A 21,386-nucleotide genomic window follows, 5' to 3' on the forward strand; every position below is an offset into this window, starting at 1 on the left:
GTTAAATGGCCAAGGCCAAAAGTTAAAAGGCAAAGGAAAAGGCCAAGGCTAAGAGTTTTAAGGTCAAGGCCAAAAATAAGAGTTTTAAAGCAAAGGCCTGCACAAACATTTTCAAGAACAAAGACTTAAATTTTTGCCTTATGTTAAGGCCAATTATAACAAAACAGTAGGTAGCAATTGCTGTGACAATAAAACCACATGTTATAAACTTAAACCAAAGTTATGCGCAGAATTCAACAAAGTCATTAAGAAAACATACTTGTAGATGTATATGAATATCGAAAACAAAAATACATAAAAATAAAGAATGAAAACTTTTAATTCTTCAATTTTATGAAATTTTTCTTGAAGGCCAAGGCCAAAACAATCAAGGCCAAGGCCAATATTTTTAAGACCAAGACCAAGGCCAACAATTTCAGGGCCAAGGCCTTAATTTTTGGCCTCAAAGCAAGATCGAGGCCATGGCTAAGGACTAACAACTCTGATTAATATTAACAAGGCAACTGCGTGGATTATTAAATAGTGTACTGAGTAATATCTGTGCTTTGAGTCAAGTTCTTTAACAAATTTAAAATTACTTATGTACCAAAACCTATTAAACACAAAAAACCATTACCACCACCAAGTTCTTTAAATCTATCATTCGATAATATTCATGGTCTTCGAAGTAACTTTTCTTCTGTTGAGTCTTATCTCTTGCAAAGTTCATTAGACCTAATTGCTGTTTAACAAACTAGTTTGAGTTCAGCTGTCTCATCTTGTGATCTCAGTGTTGATGGTTATCTTCCTTTAATTCGAAAAGACTCCAATAGTCAAATGCTTGACCTGGGCATTTACATTTGTAAGAATTCACCCAATTGTAGTGAAACTAGGTTTAAATCCACCGACTATTCTTTTATGTGCTTTCATTTAGCACCACTTCACTTTATCACTTTTCTCTTTAATTTATATAGCTCTCATTCACCTTAAGACTGCACTCTTTTTGATGTTATTTCTGATCAAATTGACCAAACCCTTTCTCTTTATTCTTCAGCCAATAACATTGTTATTGGTGACCTTGATGCTTTTCACACAAAATGGCTTGCATTTAGTGTCAGTAAAATTACAGACATAAAGCCCACAACTTTTGCCTTTCTCGATCTCTAACTCGAATAGTCAACTTTCTAACTCACTTTCCAGACAATCCGAATCATTTACTTCTCTACTTGACTTATGTCTTGTTTCTGATCCATCAGAAACAAGACATGAGTCAAGTAGAGAAGTAAATGTCAGTGCTCAGTTTCTCCACATTCACCCTTAGGTGCCTCTGATCACGGTTTGATCTCTCTAAAACTTTTATCTCATTCTTCTTCATCATCATAATCCCCCTATCATCATACCTCTTACAACTACCATAAAGCTGATAGAGACTCTTTCAGTGATTTTCTTTGTGATGGCCCTTGGGTAGAAATCTTTTGCCTTCTTGCTGACAAATGTGCTTCTAACATTACTTTTTAGATTCAGGCTGGCATGGAATCTTTTATTCCCTCTTGAAGATTCCATGTCAAGCCTCACTCTTTTCCATTGTTTTTTCTTTCATTGTGCTGCTGCAATTTCCAATCGTAACCACTACTTTCATATCTATCAGCAAAACAATTCTCCAGAAAACAGATGTCTGTTTACTATTGCTAGAAGCCATTGTAAAAAGGTTTTGTTTAATGCTAAAGCCCGCTATTCAATGGTCACAAAATCTCATATTTTATCTCAAAAATTAGGCTACCATGACTACAGAAGAATCTTTAACAGTATTTATAATAAGGGTTAATCTGTTATTCCACCTCTCTTGTATTGTTCAGATTTTATCACCTCACTTAAACACAAAGCTGATTTGTTTGATAAGAAATTTTCATCAATAATATCTCTTGATTCCACTATTTGTGTTCTACCTGATATAGCTGACAAACAGGTTGATCCATTGCTTGACATTCGTATCACTCCAGCATCTGTATCTAAAGTAATTTCCTTCTTAGACTCTTTTACAAAATACCTGTTATAGTCTTGCAGAAGTGTTCTCTGGAGCTGTCGCCTATACTTTCACAACTGTTTAACAAGTGCTTATCAGAGTTTTGTTTACCAGCCTGCTGGAAAGCAGCATCTGTTATTCCTATTTTCAAAAATTCTGCAGAGTGTTCTGACTTGTCTAACTACCACCCCATTAGTCTTCTTCCTATCATAAGCAAGGTTTCTGAGTTTTTAATTAACAAACACATAATCTCTCATCTTAAATCTAATAACTTACTTTCTGATCATTAATATAGATTTTGGTCTTCTCGCTCTACTGCTGATTTGTTAATGGTAATAACCAATAGGTTTTATCATGCTTTAGATAGATGTGGAGAAGTTAAGTCATCGCTCTCAACATCTCTAAAGTCTTTGATAAAGTTTGGTATGTTAGTTTTTTTCTTAGGCCTACTTTTTACAGTGTATCAGGTAACATCTTTAAAATTATTGAATCCTTCCTTACGAATTGTAGTATAAAAGGTGTCCTCGATGGACAGCACTCTTCTTCATACCCTGTAACTTCAGAGATTTTCTAAAGGTTCTATCCTTGGCTCTATACTCTTTTTATTTACATTTACGATCTCACAGAATACCTCACATCTAAGGTGGCATTGTTTGCTGATGATACTACTATTTATTCATGTCTTGATAAGTAGAAAACACTCTCTGATTGCTTGGAGGGGGCTTTTGAGCTTGAAAAGGATCTCACTTCTGCTAAGCATGGGGCTCTCGATTGCTGGTGAACTTTAACTCAGATAAAACTCAACTTTTTTCAGTCAATCAATATAGCAACAATCTAGATCTTCCTATATCTATAAACGGTAATGTACTTGATGAGTCATCTACTCTGCATCTTCTAGGATTAACTCTTACTTCCGCTCTTTCTTGGAAACCATATATATCAAACCCTTTTCAAAATTAGCATCTGCTAAGGTTGCATCTCTTTATTGTGTTTCCTACTGGCTTACTTAAGATTCTATTCTCTATCTCTACAAATCTCGAATCTGTCCTTGTATGGAATACTGTTGCCATTTTTGGGGCAGATCTTCTAATGATGCTATTTCTCTTTTAGACAAGGTGCAAAAACAAATTGTAAATGTAGTTGGACCTGTTCTTGTTGCCAACCTCCAACCATTATCACATCATCATAATGTTGCTTCTCTTTCTCTTTTCTACAAATCCTATAATGGGCACTGCTCTAAAGAGCTAGTGACATCTACAAAAATTTATTCTTGTGTTACTTGTCATTCAATCAAGTCTCATCCTTTTACTGTGACTGTTCCTAAGTGCTCTAAAAATTCTTATTTGTCTAGTTTTTTCCTGAAACATCAGGTCTTTGGACATTTCTCTGTTCATCTTGTTTTCCTGATTTTTACAATTTGCAATCTTTTAAGTTGTCTGTTAATTGTTATCTTGTTCTATAAACTTCATCATTTCTCTTCCAGTAACTTCTAACTCTAATAGTGGTTGCTCGCAGCCTTATTGGGAGTGAAGATGTTGAAAAAAAATATATATATGTATAAATTATTAGAAAACCTTGTTTCTCTGCGCAGCGGCCTTGTTTATCAAGGTTCGTGTTTTGGAGTTAAAGAGTTGAGAAATGGTTGCAACCATAACTAAAATTTTCAATATCTACAATGACTTTTTCTTTGTCCGAAAGTGTAGCTTTATTATTTTTAGCTAATCTAGAAAGTCAATCTTGAGAAATTGTCGATTATAGGTTAAGGTGGTTCTAAAAACAATTTTTTTTGAAAATGTCTAATGGCACCCCCTAAATGTGTTCTATGTAATAAATTAATACTACATTTTGAAAATTTTTGAATAAAAAAATTTTTAGGGGTTGTTCAAGACCCTAAAACATCAGTCAGGTTCCTAATATTTTAAAAATAAAAGTTCTTTAAAAGCATACCATGTTGGGTCTCAAAAGAAGTGAAATTTTATAAAATATCAAAAAACAATAATCATTTTAAATAAAGATTACTATTTTAATTTTTATGGCTTAAAAACTATCGTTTTTTAACAAAAAATAAAAAAGTACATATTTCCATAGTTTTTTTAAATAAACTTTTTTTAATTGTGTTTTCATAAATTTTTTAAATTATTTTTGAAACTTTTATAAAATTTCACTTCTTTTGAGACCCAACATGATATTTTTTGTTGTTTTTTCTTTGTTAATTCACCTTTTTAAGGCCGAGAAGGCCACTACAGACGAGGAGGCTACTTAATTGTGGTTATAACCCTCTCTCAACTCTATAACTCTGAAACACTATCCTTGACAAACAAGGCCGCTGCACGGAGAAACAAATTGAGCCCGGTACCACCAGGGACGTAGTGAGGATCAAACTCAGAACTCGATATGCTTTTAAAGAACTATTTTTCAAAATATTAGGGACCCGTCTAATGTTTAAAGGTCTTGAGTGACCCCTAAAAATTTTTTTTATTTAAAAACTTTTTAAATCTATTATTATTTTATTATAAAGAACACATTTAAGGGTGGCAGCAGACATTTTCAAAAAATGTTGTTTTTAGAACCACCCTACTCTACTTACATTTTGATGATCTTATGTCTTGAAAATGAGCGTCCACATGATGCAACAGTCACACTATAATTTCTAGTTACTAATTCTAGCATCGAAGCAATAAGTTTCAAATACAATTTCAAAAAATCAAAGAACAATTTGTTTACTTGCAATTATATTTTACATGTAATTTATTTACTTTGTAAATATTTTTATTAAAAGTTTGAAGTCTTAGGTTTTTGTACATTAACTTATTTAATAAACAGCTCAAATTTTTAATAAAGAAGCAATTAAATTGTGATACAATTAAATCAACTTTTCAATCTTTCGTTTTGTTTATGTATCCATAAGTGTTTCATTGGGTCAAGTAAAATTTCTTGTTAAAGTATCTAGGGCCCACTTCATTGCTTGAGGCCACTGCCATTTATCCATATTGTCCATATGGTTGTTGCGCTACTAATAATAAGCAAGAAAGCAGAAGACTTAAAAAACTGTTAATTGCATGAGTCAGGAAAACATAAAGACAGGAGAGAACTCTGAAGCACCAAAGTTCAACACCAATGTTCAGAAGAAAAAAAGATAAATTTTTTGAGCATAAAGAAAAGGTCACAGTAAAAGATATGCAAATTTGCTGAATGACAAGAAACATAAGATTGAGTTTTGGTAACTGTTTTTTATAAAAATAGTGGACTCAAACTAGTGTTACCATTCATTAATAGAAATTTTAACATTAATTTAATTATTAACAGTGAACAACTGAGTTTTGTTTGCAATAAAATTCAACAGCAACTACATGCCCCAATCTGTAACAGAAAAGACTTTAGGAGCCTGTGTTCTAATTATCAAAAAGTGATAACATTTTGTCAAGACGGAAATACTTAGTTTTGTCATCAACAAATAAAGTAAAGGTAAGATTATCAGGAAGATGATTTATAAAGATGAGGAGTAACATAGGGCCATATATTGGGTCTTTCGGTACCCCAGAAGTTACTGTAAATAAAAGAGAGTGTTGTCCATCAACGACAACTTTAATACTGCGGCTAGAAAGAAATGATTCAATATTTTTGAAAACTTTTCTAAAAACAACATATAAAGCAAACTTAGGGAGAAAACCAGCACACCAAGCTTTATTGAAAGACCTTAAAATAACAAGAGCAACAGGGCTAGCCTTATGGCTCCATATTAATTGTCACAGAATAAGTTGTTAGACTTGAGATAATTGTTAATTTAAAGACTTCGCATAATTTGTATAATAATGAATATTTTTGCAATAATATGATATTACTGATCGGTAGTGGGTCAGAGCAATCAATGTTTTAAAAGTTGGAATCACAGAAAACTATTTTCTAGCAGGCAGGAAAACAATATTGAGTTAAGCAGGTCTTGTTTTAAATAAAAAATGCTTAACGCATCAGCCTATTGTGAATTTGACATCATTAAAATTCTCTTTATCTTTTTATTTTTTAAATACATTAACTTTTTTAAATTACTGCATTAATATTAATTACCGCAAAACGAGTTAAATAATATTTAACTCGTTTTTTATTATTACTATTAGGAAATGTTTATTTACTTTCATTTTTTTTTAATATTAAATAATTAAATTTAATATTACATTAAAAAAAAATTTTCATTGTTTTTCTCGACATTTATATAAATGAATTAAAATATGTTAAATTTTTTAAAATGATTATTTCTTAAATAATCATTTAAAAAAATATGCAACTAAAAAAGATTTTTTATTTTAAAAAATTAGCAAGTAACAAATAAAAAAATTACATTTAATTTATCTACTTTATCTATTAAAAGTTTATCATTGTATCAGGCCTTCCCAGGAGAGGCGTGCGGTCGGTCGCTTTGAGTGACCACGCATATATATATATTTTTTGAGAGTTTGGCTACGGTTTTTTAGCATATATTAATGACGCATTTTTAAAAAGGCGCTGAAAAAACCTAACTAAATTGTCGTATTATTTTATTATTTTTATTCATAATTTATTCCTATTATTAATATAAAAATATGAACATAAAAATGAAATATATATATTTATACTTATTTATAAAAACTTTTTTTTTCTTATTACAATTTTTTTTTTTATGTCTAGTAAACATTAAAAAAAAAATTTATTTATTTATATTTATTTATATTATAATTATTTATAATATATTTTTAGGTGTTGATTTTTTCAGCAACGATATTTGAGACAAGTCGAAAAAATAAACAGAAAATGTGACCGAAAAGTTTTTTAATCAATTTTGAAAAATATGCTCTGCCGACGCGGGATGCGAACCCGGGTCTCCGCGGCGCTTTGTAATGTCTTAACCGAATGAGCTAGACATTCATATACTTATCAAGAACCTTGTAGATAATAATTCTTCTAGAACTTAGAAATTATTTTTTGTAAAAAGACATACTTATGCGAAAAAATTTAAAATTCAAAAAAAAAAAATGTAAAATAAAAAAATAAAAATTTGTTATAAGAAAAAAAAATTCAAAAAAAAAATATATATATATATTATTTTTATGTTATTATTTCCTTATTAATGAAAAGAATAAATTATTAAAAAAATTACAAAATAATACAACGAATTTAATTTGATTTTTTCAGCGTCTTTTTAAAAATGCGTTATTTTTAATATATGCTAAAAAAGCGTGGCCGAGTTATCCAAAAAAAAAAATATATCCGTGTTCACTCAAGGCGTGCGACCGCACGCCTCTCCTGGGAAGGCCTGTTGTATTAGCGATTTTGTTGTGAAAGCAAAGATTATTTTTTTAAACAGCATTTGGAAAAATAATCGATTGTGCCCCCCTCCACTTCGAAACCCGTGTTGTTAACTATAAGCAATTTTGTTTTCTGTTTGATAAAATAATTAGCTTAATAGAGATTAAGTTTTCGTAGTTTTTAATTTTATTTGAGTTTTTTTCATTAGTAAATATCTAACATAATTGTCATTCAAACTTTTTACATAAATGTCATTGAAAAGTTAATTTGGTTTTTGTAAATATTAATGTGGTTTTTTTTGTAAATGGTAATGTGGTTTTTTTTGTAAATGGTAATGTGGTTTTTTTTGTAAATGGTAATGTGGTTTTTTTTGTAAATGGTAATGTGGTTTTTTTTGTAAATGGTAATGTGGTTTTTTTTGTAAATGGTAATGTTGTTTTTTTTGTAAATGGTAATGTGGTTTTTTTTGTAAATGGTAATGTGGTTTTTTATAAAGTTAATTACTTCTTTTATCTTACCGCTTATAGAATAACTTAAAAGTTAAAAAATGATGAAAAGTTGCTTTATGGAAATTGCTCTAGGTGTACATAAAGCGTACATAAATTGCCGGCAGCTTAACGCTTTAAAACAAAGCCAGGTTAAGCCCTTATTAAATAGTTTAGATAGTAATAAAAAAAATTCTGAAGAGCACTATTGTAAGACTGTAACAGGAATATCAAAGAAATCTAAAAATGTTCAAAACCATATAAAACAGGCATAAATAATTGCCTACCAGCATAAATAAATTTTTGAAAATGTGTGGTATTAATAAAAGCAATAGGTGTTAATTTAACTAAAACAAGATGGTCAGACAGAACAATACATGCTATATGTATGTTTGTGCTCTGCCTGAACAATGATATAGTGTTAGCTCAGTCACCAACAGACTACAACTGTAAACTTACCTTTATTTATTATATTTTGAGTATTCTTTTAGATGTAATGTTTATCTAATGTATTTTAAAAACATCCTGTTTAATGTTTTTAAGTACAGAAGTACTTTCTTTTAACTATTCCTAGTCAGATCAGGTTCAGGATCATCTTGATCACTTTGTAAAGTTTCTTGAATTCTGTAGTAGCTCTCAAAGTAGGTGTCAATTTAGTTAAAAGTTAGTTTTAACAATTTCACTAAATCTTTGATATCGTACTTCTTGTTCGAACTCACCCTATAATCACACTTTTTACTACTACCCTAAAGGTGACTGGGATTCTTTTCATGGTATCCTTTGAGATAGTCCTTTGGTTAATGTCTTTTATTTGTCCACTGAAAAATGTGCCTCCTATATAATCTTATAGATCCAGGCAAGCATGGTAGTTTTTATTTTATCTTGTTTATTTTAAGCCTTATTCTACTCCATGATTTTCACCTTCTTGTGAAACTGCTATATCTAATCAAATCATTTTTTTCATCTTTTTCACTAAAACAACTCTTTGAGAACAAACACCTTTTTATTATTGCAAGTAGATAATGTAAAAAGTTTATTAAATCTAGTATTGTATCTTAGAAATTAGGCTCTAAAAACCTTTGGAAAATCTTCAACAAAAGTAAGTCTAATATTTCATCTCTAATAAATGGGTCTGATCTTATTACCTCTCCCAAAGATAAGACAGAAGTATTTGCAAAGAACTTTTCCTCTAATATGTCCCCCGAATCAAAAACAGATAAAATTCAAAAATCAAAAACAGATAAAATCGAAACAGATAACCCATTGTTAGAAATCCAAATCACTACGGCTTCTGTTGCTCAAGTCATTTTTCAATTAATTTGAGATTAACAAATCATATTTTTCTAACTGCAGTATTAAAGTTACTCTCAAAGGCCAACACTCTTTTTCATTTCCAGTGACTTCTAGAATACCTTAAGTCTCTATGATTGGTTCTGTATTGTTTTTTATTTATAGTATTGATCTTCCTGACAACCTTACATCTAAAGTGGCTCTATTTCCTGGCAACTTAACTTTATATTCTTGTCTTGACAAAAAGTCTTATCTTTTTGATCTCTTAGAACAGACAGAAATTGTGAATCTTTCTTCTCTAACAGCTTAGAGCTTGCAGTAGCTTGTGAATTTTAACTTCAACAAAACTAATTTTCTGCAAACAACTATTGCAATATTGTTGGCATTCCTATACCAATGAATGAAATAGTATTCTACAGTATTCCATGCATGGAATACTGTAGAATACTATGACCCTTCTTACTATTGTCCAATCAGCCTTCTCTCTACTATTAGTAAGGTCTTAAAGTCTTTAATCAACAAATTTCTAACATTCTATCTTGAGTCTAAACTTACTCTCTGACAATGTAATAAGGTTCTATTTCCTTTTCATTACGCCTTTTTGATCTTCTCGTTTATTTTAATGTTCCTTTATTCTAAGGCACTTCATATCTTCCCTCAGGCCTTTACTGATCATGTGTGACCATTTGGCAAATTTTTTTTGGCAAAAGTTTTTGAATAAAAGTAAGGTTCTATTTCTATTTATTAAGCCTTTTCGTTTTTGATTAATTCTTTAGTTGTTCTTGTTTTTGTAATAGCAGTAAGGTTCTATTGTACATAAGATTGAGGCGACTAGACAAGGACTATTACTCAGACATATTAAAAGTTTGGCATACGGGTCTTTTTCATAAACTTGCTTCATATAGTGTATCTGGAAAATTTTTTGAGATAAATCATTTCTTTCTAACATTTTCCAGTAACTTCTGGGTTACCTTATCTTTTATTTCCAGTAACTCCTGGGATACCTCAAGGTTCTATCTATGCTCCTATTTTGTTTCTTATCTACATTAATGATCTTTCAAACTATGTTATATCTAAAGTGGCTTTATTTGCTGATGAACAAAAATAGAAAACCTTTTCCTAATATTTTTTGGCAAATACTATTATGGAAAATTACATCCTTTTATTGCATCTGCTCCTTTTTTTTGCTAAAATCTTTTATTCTTTCTTTGCACATCAATGCTTTGGAACTCTCTTCCATTTTCATGTTTTCCTAACTTATACAACCTACAACTTTTCAGGTTCTCTGTCAACCATTTCTTTGCTCTTTAACAATATCTTTTATTTTCTAGTAACTCCCAACTTATTAATATTCAATCACAACTTAATAATGATTTACTTAAAAATGTAACTTAATGTCTTGTTGGATTGAATCAGTTTTAAAAGCACAAAAATCAGCTGAAAAAAAAATTTGAAAGAAAGTTAAACAGGCTGGTTTATGCACTCAATAAAAATAAACTTTTTCTGTGACACCTAATACACTGTCAATAGAAATGGAAATATACCCAGAGACTTAATTTTATTTGAAATTGGGCCAGTTAATCATTCCAGATGGTTGAGAGCTGTCAATAGACTTTGCAGAGTTTCGTTCTTAAAATATGAGTTGGAAGGTAAGAATTTAAAAAGTTTACAACCATATGTGATTTAGAATTATATTTGAATACAGGTTTATTGAAGGACCAAAACACATTCTTTACCAGATGAGCATTTTGAAACAGCAATCAAATGTAGTAGTAGAAATTGTCATACCAACAGCTCTACACTCGTTGTATGGTTTTTCCAAGTGCATAATGCTCAGAAAAATCAAAACCTCTGGCTCTGTTGAGAGAATGTAGAGAGAGCAATTATGAGTTAATTATGAAAATCAGAGGCCTAGTGAAAAAAAATTCAAACTGGTAAAAAAAATGCGAGTCAGAACTACTGCAGAAATCACATCTGATGGATACTTAAACAGCTCATTAACTAGATATTAACTTTTATGAACCTAATACTTGAGACCTGACAACAGAAGAAGTAAAATAGATAATATTTTCTTTTATAAGAGGGCAGGATTTATCAAGACAGTTGATGCCTATGAATCAATCAAAGAAAGATTTTATTTAAAAGATAAATTTAAAATGTAAACTTTGTTTTGTTAAACATAGGAAATTGTCAAATCCTCATTATAAAAAAAATTTCAAATAACAAAAACAATAAACTATTTGACAAACTCTAATGCTAACAAAAATATAGTATGAAAAGATTAGTATGACACACCCTACCCTACAACTACCCATAGCCTTATCTAATTTATTACTTTGAGTACATTGTAAACAATGTACTCAAAATGGGAGAAATGACTTGTTCTCAAAAAGAGTCAACTATAACGTCCATTTAGAAAAAAAGGAAACAAAAATGATTTAAGTAACTGAAGACCAATATCCCTAACAAACATTGCTTATAAAATTTTAATAAAAACTCTAGCTAACAGACTTGAAAATATTTCACCAAATATTATAGAAAGTAACCAAACAGCATATATTAAAAACAGAACAATATATTACAATTTAAGCTATACTAGAGACATAATTAGTATTGTCAATACACATAAGTTAGATGCATGTATACTTTCCATATATCAGGTGAAAGCTTTCGATAGAGTAGATAGATTTTTTTTGTATAAAAGTCTTGAGCACTTTGGCTTCTCAAAGAAATTTATACCATATATTAAAACTATTTATTGAAATATTGTAGCAAAAGTTAAATAAATAATGTCACAAAATAATGAAGACAAAATCAATAATTTAAAAACTAAATATTCACCGTTGTTCAGTGGGCTTTGAATTTTTTCTTTTACTAGTTTCCAAATCTTCTAGAAGATTAATAATAAACTTCAGTATTCCTTCCTTTAACATTACAACTCGCAGCTCCAAAAAATGTTTGTAGTTTAGAGGTGCTTGTAACAACAATTTCCATAATGAAATAAGAGGTATATAAAAGTTCTGTGATACAGTCAAATCGTGAATAACCTCTGAGAATAAATATATATATAAATATTTATATATATATATATATATACATATGAGTTAGTGGTGTAGAGTGCTCGCTTCATAAGTGAGAGGTTCCGAGTTTGATTCCCACCACGTCTCTGGTAGTCCTGCGCTCAACTTGTTTCTCCACGCAGCGGCCTTGTTTATCAAGGTTTGTATTTCGGAGTTATAGAGTTGGGAGAGGGTTACAACCACAAGTAGCCTCATCTGTAGTGGCCTTCTTGGCCTTGGGGAGGTGAATTACAAATATATATATATATATATATATATATATATATATATATATATATATATATATATATATATATATATATATAGATAGATAGGTATATAAGAGTTTTGTGGTACAGTTAAATCCTGAATAACCTCTGATAAAAATATATATATATATATATATATATATATATATATATATATACATATATATATATATATATATATATATATATATAAAAATATATATACATATATAAATATATATACATATATAAATATATATATACATATATAAATATATATATTATATATATATATATATATATATATATATATATATATATATATATATATATATATATATATATATATATATATATATATATATATATATATATATATATATATATATATATACATATGTATGTATGTATGTATGTATGTATATATATATATAATATATATATATATATATATATATATATATATATATATATATATATATGTATATATAAGGGTAGGTAAATATATTTTTGTTATTAGTATTACAATTGATAACCATGCATAACTTTTATTATCTTAAAAGTTATAAGTAGTTATCAATCATAATAATAATAATAATAATAATAATAAAAATAATGTAAACATGAGAATGATTGTAATAGATTTAGGGCTCCCTAAACAGAGACTTTAAACAGAGAACTGTTTATAGTATTTGTATTTTGCATAAGTCTTTTACTGCTTTTGATAATTGTGTTGTTTTTCATATAAATTCATATCCTTAGAGGTGTTCTGATTACTACTTTTAGGTATAAAATGTCAAGAAGAAAACGATATATATTGGAGCACTTTGCAGCATACCAAAGAACATGCTTCCAACTAAGACTGATGCTTTTTGATTAAACTTATTTTGAAAGTCTTATATCTGTTTGGAAAAAGCTAGTATACCAACTATTGCTTTCAACAATATTTTTATCAAACTATCCAAATTAGTAGATACTGCACAAAGACTTCTAAAATATTAGAATGACAAAAAACATCACCTGCATAAGAAGTTCTATGCAGTCTTTTGAGGAATTGTTTGATATATGCTCTTGCAAATGTTTTGATAACAAAAACAGAGATCATAAACAATGTCACTGTAATACCAACATTCTATTATTAGATTTTTCATTTGATCAATAAGGATTAAGAAACTTGATAAATGGTATTTTAGACAAAAAGGAAATCAAGAAGTTACAAACAAAGCAGAAAGTGTTTAAAATAGTTTTAGTGTAACATCAGTTTTCTAAAGCTTTCTTAAATATGTCAAGAATGCACTGGTAAATGAAATAGGCCAGAGTGTTAGCTAGGAATATATTTTCTACCACATTTTTTCAATATTGATAATATTTATTGTTATTGTTCTACAAAATATTAGGAATTTTTATTGATATTGTCCTAATAAAAAAAAAGGTCATTAAATTTTTGGAATTAAAAACCCCTTGGGAATTTGACGGTATAAGTGGTGCCATTGGGCTAGCTAACACCCTGTAGGCATCTTAGGGGGGGGGGGGGATCCATAAAGAACATACACAGCAAAACTACTAATTTAGGACCTCCTCCCCCTTGTATACACTGTGATGCTTTCAACAAACCTCTAATGTAAAGTACGTACCTACTAAGTACCCCTTGTCAATTAATTATTAGCTCTACTAAAGGATATAAAAATGCTCATAATATCTTAGAACAAACATTACTTTAAAGAAAGTATTTTTAAAGATTTTTAAAAGTATAAAAATATTGAAACACGCTCACAAGAATAGTTGATTGTTACTTGGATTGGATTTGATAAGAAAGTTTATAAAGAAATATCTTAATTATACAAAAAAAAAAAATGAAGTTTGAAAAAGAAAATCATTATGCTATGGTTGCTTTCCTGGTAATAGATACATTTATCAAATTTATCCCTTTAGGACAATCAGGGGGTTAGTTAAACCATTAGCTAATAACTTAGTTAAATAACTTAGTTAAAAAAAAAAAGTTAAAAACTCAGCAAGAATCAAAAACATTTATTTTGTGCTTGTATAATAGTTCAAAATAGTTTGCAGGTTTTTTCAGAAGCTGATGTAAAAAAAAAAAGTGCATAAATAAAGACACATAAGAAATGCAGTGCCTGTAATTATGCAATATGCCAGATCACAAACAAAAGCCAACAGAGTCATTGGTTATTTTATGTCACAAGAAAATCCAACAAATAACCTTATCCTCTTGGTTGATTACATTGTGACAATGTTTCATCATTGTTAAAGATTTAAAAAAAATTGGCAGACACCAAAAACGAAATTAGAAAGCGGGCAGCTAAAATTATAACTCCTGCAAGAAAGAAAGCTTTTTTAAACTTAGACAGAGATTATTTTGTTAACCCAACAAATTAAATTTCTAGCTGATAACTACATGTCTTTGATAGACTCTAACATTAAAACTACCCCCTTTCCTTTTTCCCTCATGCCTCAGAAACATATTTGACAGTTGCTCCCCCTGCCCCAAACCCCATCTTAGGGGTAGAAAGAGCTGTCAAAGATGTTAATAGTGTTTCTGGAAAAATCTACACATATCAAATAAAACATAAAATGTTAATATCCATGCAAAAATCAAGAAAACTAAAACAAACCCTGGGGAAAAAAAAACTTTTTATGAGTTCTGTGTGTTACAATAAAAAATTGTATATATATAAGATAATTTCTATTGTTTAAAAATAAAAGTGGAACCCCTAAATCTGGCTCAATCACTATAATATTTTAAAGCCATAATTTTTGGAGGAATTAACAACTTTTAGCTTAACAACATTTTTACTAAATTATTATTGCTCTGTTCTAATTTATTATTTCTGACTCCCTCCCAACAAAGCTGCAAGCAACCACTATTAAATTGGGAGTTACTAGAAGAAAATAATAGAGTTATAGAGCAAGGAAACGCTTGATAGAAAACTTAAAAAGTTGAAGGTTGTATGAGTGAGGAAAACATGAAGATGGAAGAGAGTTCCAAACGGTTGAAGTGCGGGGAAAAAAACTAGATGAATAAAAGTTTTTAGAGCATGCAGGGACAGATATAGTAAAAGAATGAGACTTTGCTGAATGTGAAGCAAGAATGAGTTTTAGCTGATGGAACTAGAGATAATAGCTCTTTTGAGCAGCAATTGTGATAGTATTTGTAGAAAAGAGAAAGAGATGCAACTTTACAACAATGAGGCTCAAGCTTAGCAGATAAAGCGGGTCCAACTACGTTTACAATGCTTTTTTGGACCTTGTCTAGAAGAAAAAGACCATCATTAGAAGAACCAGCCCAAATATGACAACAGTATTCCATACAGGATTAAATAAGAGATTTGCAGAGGTAGTGAATGGAATCAGGAGAGAGAAAATAGTAAGCAAGATAAAGAGAAGCAACCTTAGCAGATGCTAATTTAGCAATGGATTGTATATATGGTTTCCATGAAAGGTCAGTAGTAAATGATAATCCAAGGTGTAAAAAAGAGGACTTAGTGAGAGGGTTGCCATTCATTAATCTAGGAATGTTGACAATACAGCGATAGTTGTTGGCAGTAAATAACTTGGTTTTGTTGGAATTGAAATTTACAAGCCACTTTGAGCCCCAATCTGTTACAGAAGTGAAATCAGATTCAAGGTTGGCTGCCTGTTCTAAGCGATTGAAAAGAGAAGACTTATTGTCAAGTCAGGAGTATAAAGTTGAGTCATCAGCAAAAAGAGCTACTTTAGATGTAATGTTGTCAGGAAGATCATTAATATAGATAAGAAACAAAACAAGAACAAGGAAAGAACTTTAGAGGTACCCCAGAAGTTACTGGAAATAAAGAAAAGCGTTGGTCTTCGAGGATGAATTTAATAAATCGGTTAGATAGAAACGATTTGATTATATGTCAGTTAATTAGCCTTAGATATGGCAATAGCCCTTGACATATCTAAGGCTTTTGACAAAGTTTGGCATGCAGGTCTTCTCCATAAGCTTATTTTTTATGGTGTATCTGTAAAGAAAAGTATATATATATATATATATATATATATATATATATATATATATATATATATATATATATATATATATATATATATATATATATATATATATATATATATATATACATAATTTTAAAATGTATTCTACAAAATAGTGCTCAATTTTCTTAAAAGAATAGAGCAATTACAAAGTAATAGAAATCACTTAAAAAAATTTTTCAAGTGATTTTCTACTACTTTATATTTTAATAATTATTACTTTTTAATATTTATGCATTTCTCAACAATTGCAAGCTTATTTTTTATTAAAACTTTTAACCTTAGTTCCATGATCAATTGCATTGAGTGGTACCAGGAAAAAAAGTTCTATAGAATTTCTATAAAATTTTTGAAACATATGGCCTTTAGAAATTCTATAGAACTTTTATAGAAATTCTATAGAATGTCTATTAATTTCTATAGAAATTGCTATAAATTTTTTCTTTCTATAGAAAAAAAAGTAGATAAAAAAGTTCTATAAGAATTTCTATATAAATTAACAGTGATTCTATAGATATTCTATAGGCTATATGTTTCAAAAGTTTATAGAAACTCTATAGAACTTTTTTTCCTGGGGTAAGTTTAAAAATATTTTTATTGTATACTACAAAAACTTTTTTTTATATTTTTGTATATATTTTCATATATCATACATTTTGTATATATTTCATATATATTTTTTTCATATTACATATAATTTTGTTCATATATGTATGTATGTTTTACTTTCCTAGTTCATATAAATTTGCAATCTTTTAAGTCGTCTGTCAATCGTTATTTTGCTTTACAATCTTCATCTTTTCTCTTCCAGTAACTTCCAACTCTAATAGTGGTTGCTTGCAGCCTTGTTGGAAGCGAAGATGTTAAAAAAAAAAAAAAATTTCACCTCAATTGCAATATTTATTTTTTATTAAACCTTTTTTAACCTTAGTTCCATTTTAATCTGCAACAACTGGTATGTTTACAAACTATTACTTTTTAATATGTTTATGCATTTCTCAGCAATTGCAATATTTATTTCTTATTACAATTTTGTTAACTTTAGTTACGTCTTCAGCTGCTACTAGTGGTAACTTTAAAAACTATTACTTTAAATATGTGCATGACAAATGCATGTGTAAAACTATTATTTATAATATGTGTATGCTTTTCTTATCAATTGCAAATAAAATTAAATTTTATTACAACTCTTTTTTTTACCTTAAATTCCACAACTGAATGGTTATTGAATTTATAATATTTCTATTTGTATACACTATTTAATATATTTGTGTTATGTTATACCTAAATCAATAGCATTATTTAGATTTTTACTTGTATTAACATTTGTTAAGCTATCATTGATTTATTAGTTGTTTATGTTATTTATTCAGCCAATCACTTTTACAGGTAATTGGTTTATATTAAATATTATATAATGCCATTCAGTACTAATCTTTTTAACATTCATTATCATTTCGAGCTTACATATCATGCCTATAGTATATATAGGTCCCAGCATCCTGGACCCACCAGCAATTGATATTTTTGCAGTGGGTCGAATTAGAAGGGCAGGATGATTAGTTGTTTAAATGGCCCTATCAGGGTTGCTGGGACCAATAGCAGAAAGGACATCAGCAGAGGTTGTGGTAGAAGAGGATACCAAAGACTTGTTGTTTTTGGGTGTGTTTTTTTTTTAGGTTGGAGCGGGTAATCGCCTTTACACAACAAAATAGATACTCAGACGCATCTTGCAATGTGGTAAAATAGTTTTTTATACTAATTTCTCTCTTTTTAAAAAAGCATTTTAACACTTTTTGTTAAATCCTCATTTTTAATTTTTTTTTTAGGTTGGGGACAGGGGGAGCAGCACATGCCCTCTTCCATAAAGGCAATTTTGATAGGGTGTGTTAAACCTTCCCCGCAACACAACACCCAACTCTCAGATAGACCTCTAATATTTGTTAGTGATCTGGAATAAAAAAATAACAACTTGTTGTATATAAATATTACCAATTTCATTCAAAAAAAAAAAAAGGCTCTTTTATGAAAAAAATTGTGTTTTTGTAAGGTATAGGTGGTAGATTATTATTCCCTCTGGAACCCTCAATGTGCCCTTTACCTAGAAACTTATATGAAACTATAGCCCATTTTTACATCTATCTTTTGATACCAAGTTATAGATACTTTAACAAAAATTGACAAAGTTATAACAATTTATGTAGAAAATTTTTTTTGACCACAGTTTTATCAAGAAACCCATAAATCAAAAATTGGCTACTAAAAACGCCATACCTTTTTATAGAATCATTTGATTTTTATAATTTAAAATACTGTATAAACCTCTATTACGCCAATTTAGGTTTTTATAGAAAAAAATTACCTGAATGAATATTTTATGCATTTTAGACTTAAATAAACACAATTTAAAAGAAAAATCATTTATTTAAAAAAAAAAAATGATTTCAATGGTATGTTGCAATATGGCAACATACCATTGTCTAAATTGTAATAATGTGTCTAAAAGGTAATGAAAATTAAAGCATGAAATAAAATAATAGCTAATCAAAAAATATGTACGAAGTCAAAAAATCAATATATGCATATACATTTAAAAAAAAACAGAACAGTTGATATACATATACAATTTTTTAAATGCAGGTTTAAGGCAGGTGGAACTGTTTAAAGCAGTTTGACTTCTGTGTCAAGCAGAGGTCAGCATTACATTTTTTACACTTTATTCTTGAAAAACCCTGCCAACCTGGTCTCTTACAACTTCCTTTATTTTTAACTGGCTCACAAAAATGGCCAATGTAATCAGCTCTTACTGGTAAGGGCGGAACAGCTGCTATAGGACCTTGATGCTTTTTAGCTTCAAGCTGAGACTCCATTTCTAATAAAGGACAACCACATTTGCTAACCTAATTTTTCCTTCTTTCATGAGACATATTGAGATCTGCATCTTAAAGTCCAAAAAAGCAAGTGTTTTATTTTTCTTCAAATCTGCATTAGCACAATCAGCCATTTAGCCAAGCCATGCCTTACAACAACTGCCATATCCAGAAGTTAATTAGAAATTTGTCATATCCAAGTTTTGTTTAACTCATATAATAGGTATCAATAGAGTCAATAGTTTTGATTTAATTATAATTAATATAAAAAAATTATATTTAATATAATATAATTTTTTGAATTAAATTCAATAGTTATGATATCCATATAGAAGTTTGCCATATCCAAGTTTCATCTATCTCATCATCTTCTAAAGATAGCTCACTGTCATTGAAATCCTCAGGAATAGCACAAATGAGTATATAATTTATATTTACCATAAAAACGTGATGGATACATGACTGTTTTAGAAAAATTCTAGAAAAAAATTCTTTATCCAGCTATGATTATAAAAATAAAAAGTCAAGTACATCGATCTTTAAACTATGATTATACCATACATATTTTTTGAAAACTAGAAATTATAAGTACATGATATATAAAATATACTTACTAGATTTAGAGGAAACTGTTGAAATAGACTGAGATGGTCTAACATGTGTAAATATGAAAAAACAGTAATGTCAAATTGATGAGTTCATTAAGCTAGTGTAAAACATCAAATTAGACATAGGGAATCACTCTTAAAAATGAAAGTAAAGCTAGTAATCCTAAAATAATTAAAATTTCGCTTTGTAGCTGAATGGCAACAGTGCCTAACAGAGGCCTAAAGGACTTTCTAATAATATATAACATTCTAGTATTTGATCAATTTAAAAAAATCACTCCACGTACCTACATAAACAGGAGTTTTTTGAAAAGTTGATTGAAAATAAACCACTTTTAAAATATCTAAAATATTATTAAAACTTATCTAAAAGGGTATACTGAGTTTACTTGGACACAATATCTAGTTTGCCAATCGAAAGTGACAGTAAAACAAGTTATCTGAATGTATATATCTTTATTTAAAAGACTCTTTGGATTAAGATATAATATATCTTTCAAAGAGCTATGCTTTACTTGAGTATATATATCTTATATAATTCAAATAAAATAAAGCTCTTGGAAAGAACTTACAATGTTTAGAAACCTGTTTTGCGCTAAAGGATTTGTGCTCCTCATCATTAAATAGCAACAAACAAACCTTTATAATCGTTATGAGATGTGTTTGATTTATTTCCGGAATGGTTATCAATAATTTCAAATTCAATTTCTTCTGATGATGATATAACGCAGTTTAAAGGCTGGATATACTGTAAAGTTGATGGTATACTTGAAAAGTTTCTATTGCTATGGGCAAACGCCATCTCCTTTTTGCTAGACTTTAAATAAGATGTACCAATAGGTACTTTAACATATAAAAGTATGACTTAGTAAACCAAGTAAACCAAGTTTTTGATTTGTTTTTATTATGTAAACATGTCATGCAAACGTATCAATGTCAATAATTTAAAACGTTGCATAAAACTTAGTAACTTTTTTTAAACATAACCGAAACTTTTTTGTAAACATTGTTTGTAAACAACGATTGTTTTTCGACGGGTTTTTTGCACGTGCAAATTAAAAAAGCGAAAAATAAGGCTTCCTCCGTTCCGGAATACTGTTCCGATTTGCATTCAAAGCATTAGGCCGCGTGAATAAAAATAAGCAATTTCTTTTACTCGGAGCTTTTGAGTAATTGCTAAAATTATGTAAATAAAAATTTTGAGCAATTGCTTTTTTTTGGCACGAAAGCCAAAAATACTCTGAGCATGGCCGTCTGTTCTAACAGGCCCACAGTGATTTAGAAATACTTGAAATTTGGCCAAAATATAGTTTTTTGAGTAGCGAAATTTTCTACGGTTTCTTATATTTCTAACGGCACTAAAATAATAGACTTAATTGTTAATTTTTGTTTGAAAATGACCGAAAACAGCTCTTTTTTATCGTTTAAATTATCATTATTAAAACTTAATTTTCTCACTAAATACAAAACCTTTCATTTTAATTTTCGTTGTATACAAAGATAATAGATAAA

At 29.0% G+C, this 21,386-nt stretch overlaps 1 protein-coding gene across 3 annotated transcripts in view; it reads right to left on the reverse strand.

The window, feature by feature from the left end:
• LOC100212769 (baculoviral IAP repeat-containing protein 6) overlaps positions 1 to 20,939 on the reverse strand; it is a 72,992-nt gene extending 52,053 nt beyond the window's left edge. The window contains exons 1-2 of one of the 3 annotated variants that reach the window (XM_065796509.1): positions 20,514 to 20,939; positions 11,899 to 12,106 (exon numbers count right to left, since the gene is read on the reverse strand). In XM_065796509.1, the coding sequence (XP_065652581.1) occupies positions 11,899 to 12,106; positions 20,514 to 20,676 (371 nt within the window). In that variant the 5' untranslated portion in view covers positions 20,677 to 20,939. The remainder of the gene's footprint in view (positions 1 to 11,898; positions 12,107 to 20,513) is intronic. The other 2 variants (XM_065796510.1, XM_065796511.1) reach the window with 2 other exon arrangements.
• Positions 20,940 to 21,386: the final 447 nt, after the last annotated feature.

The sequence above is a fragment of the Hydra vulgaris genome, chromosome 04 (assembly GCF_038396675.1).
Source record: "Hydra vulgaris chromosome 04, alternate assembly HydraT2T_AEP".
In the NCBI taxonomy this organism is placed as follows: domain Eukaryota; kingdom Metazoa; phylum Cnidaria; class Hydrozoa; order Anthoathecata; family Hydridae; genus Hydra; species Hydra vulgaris.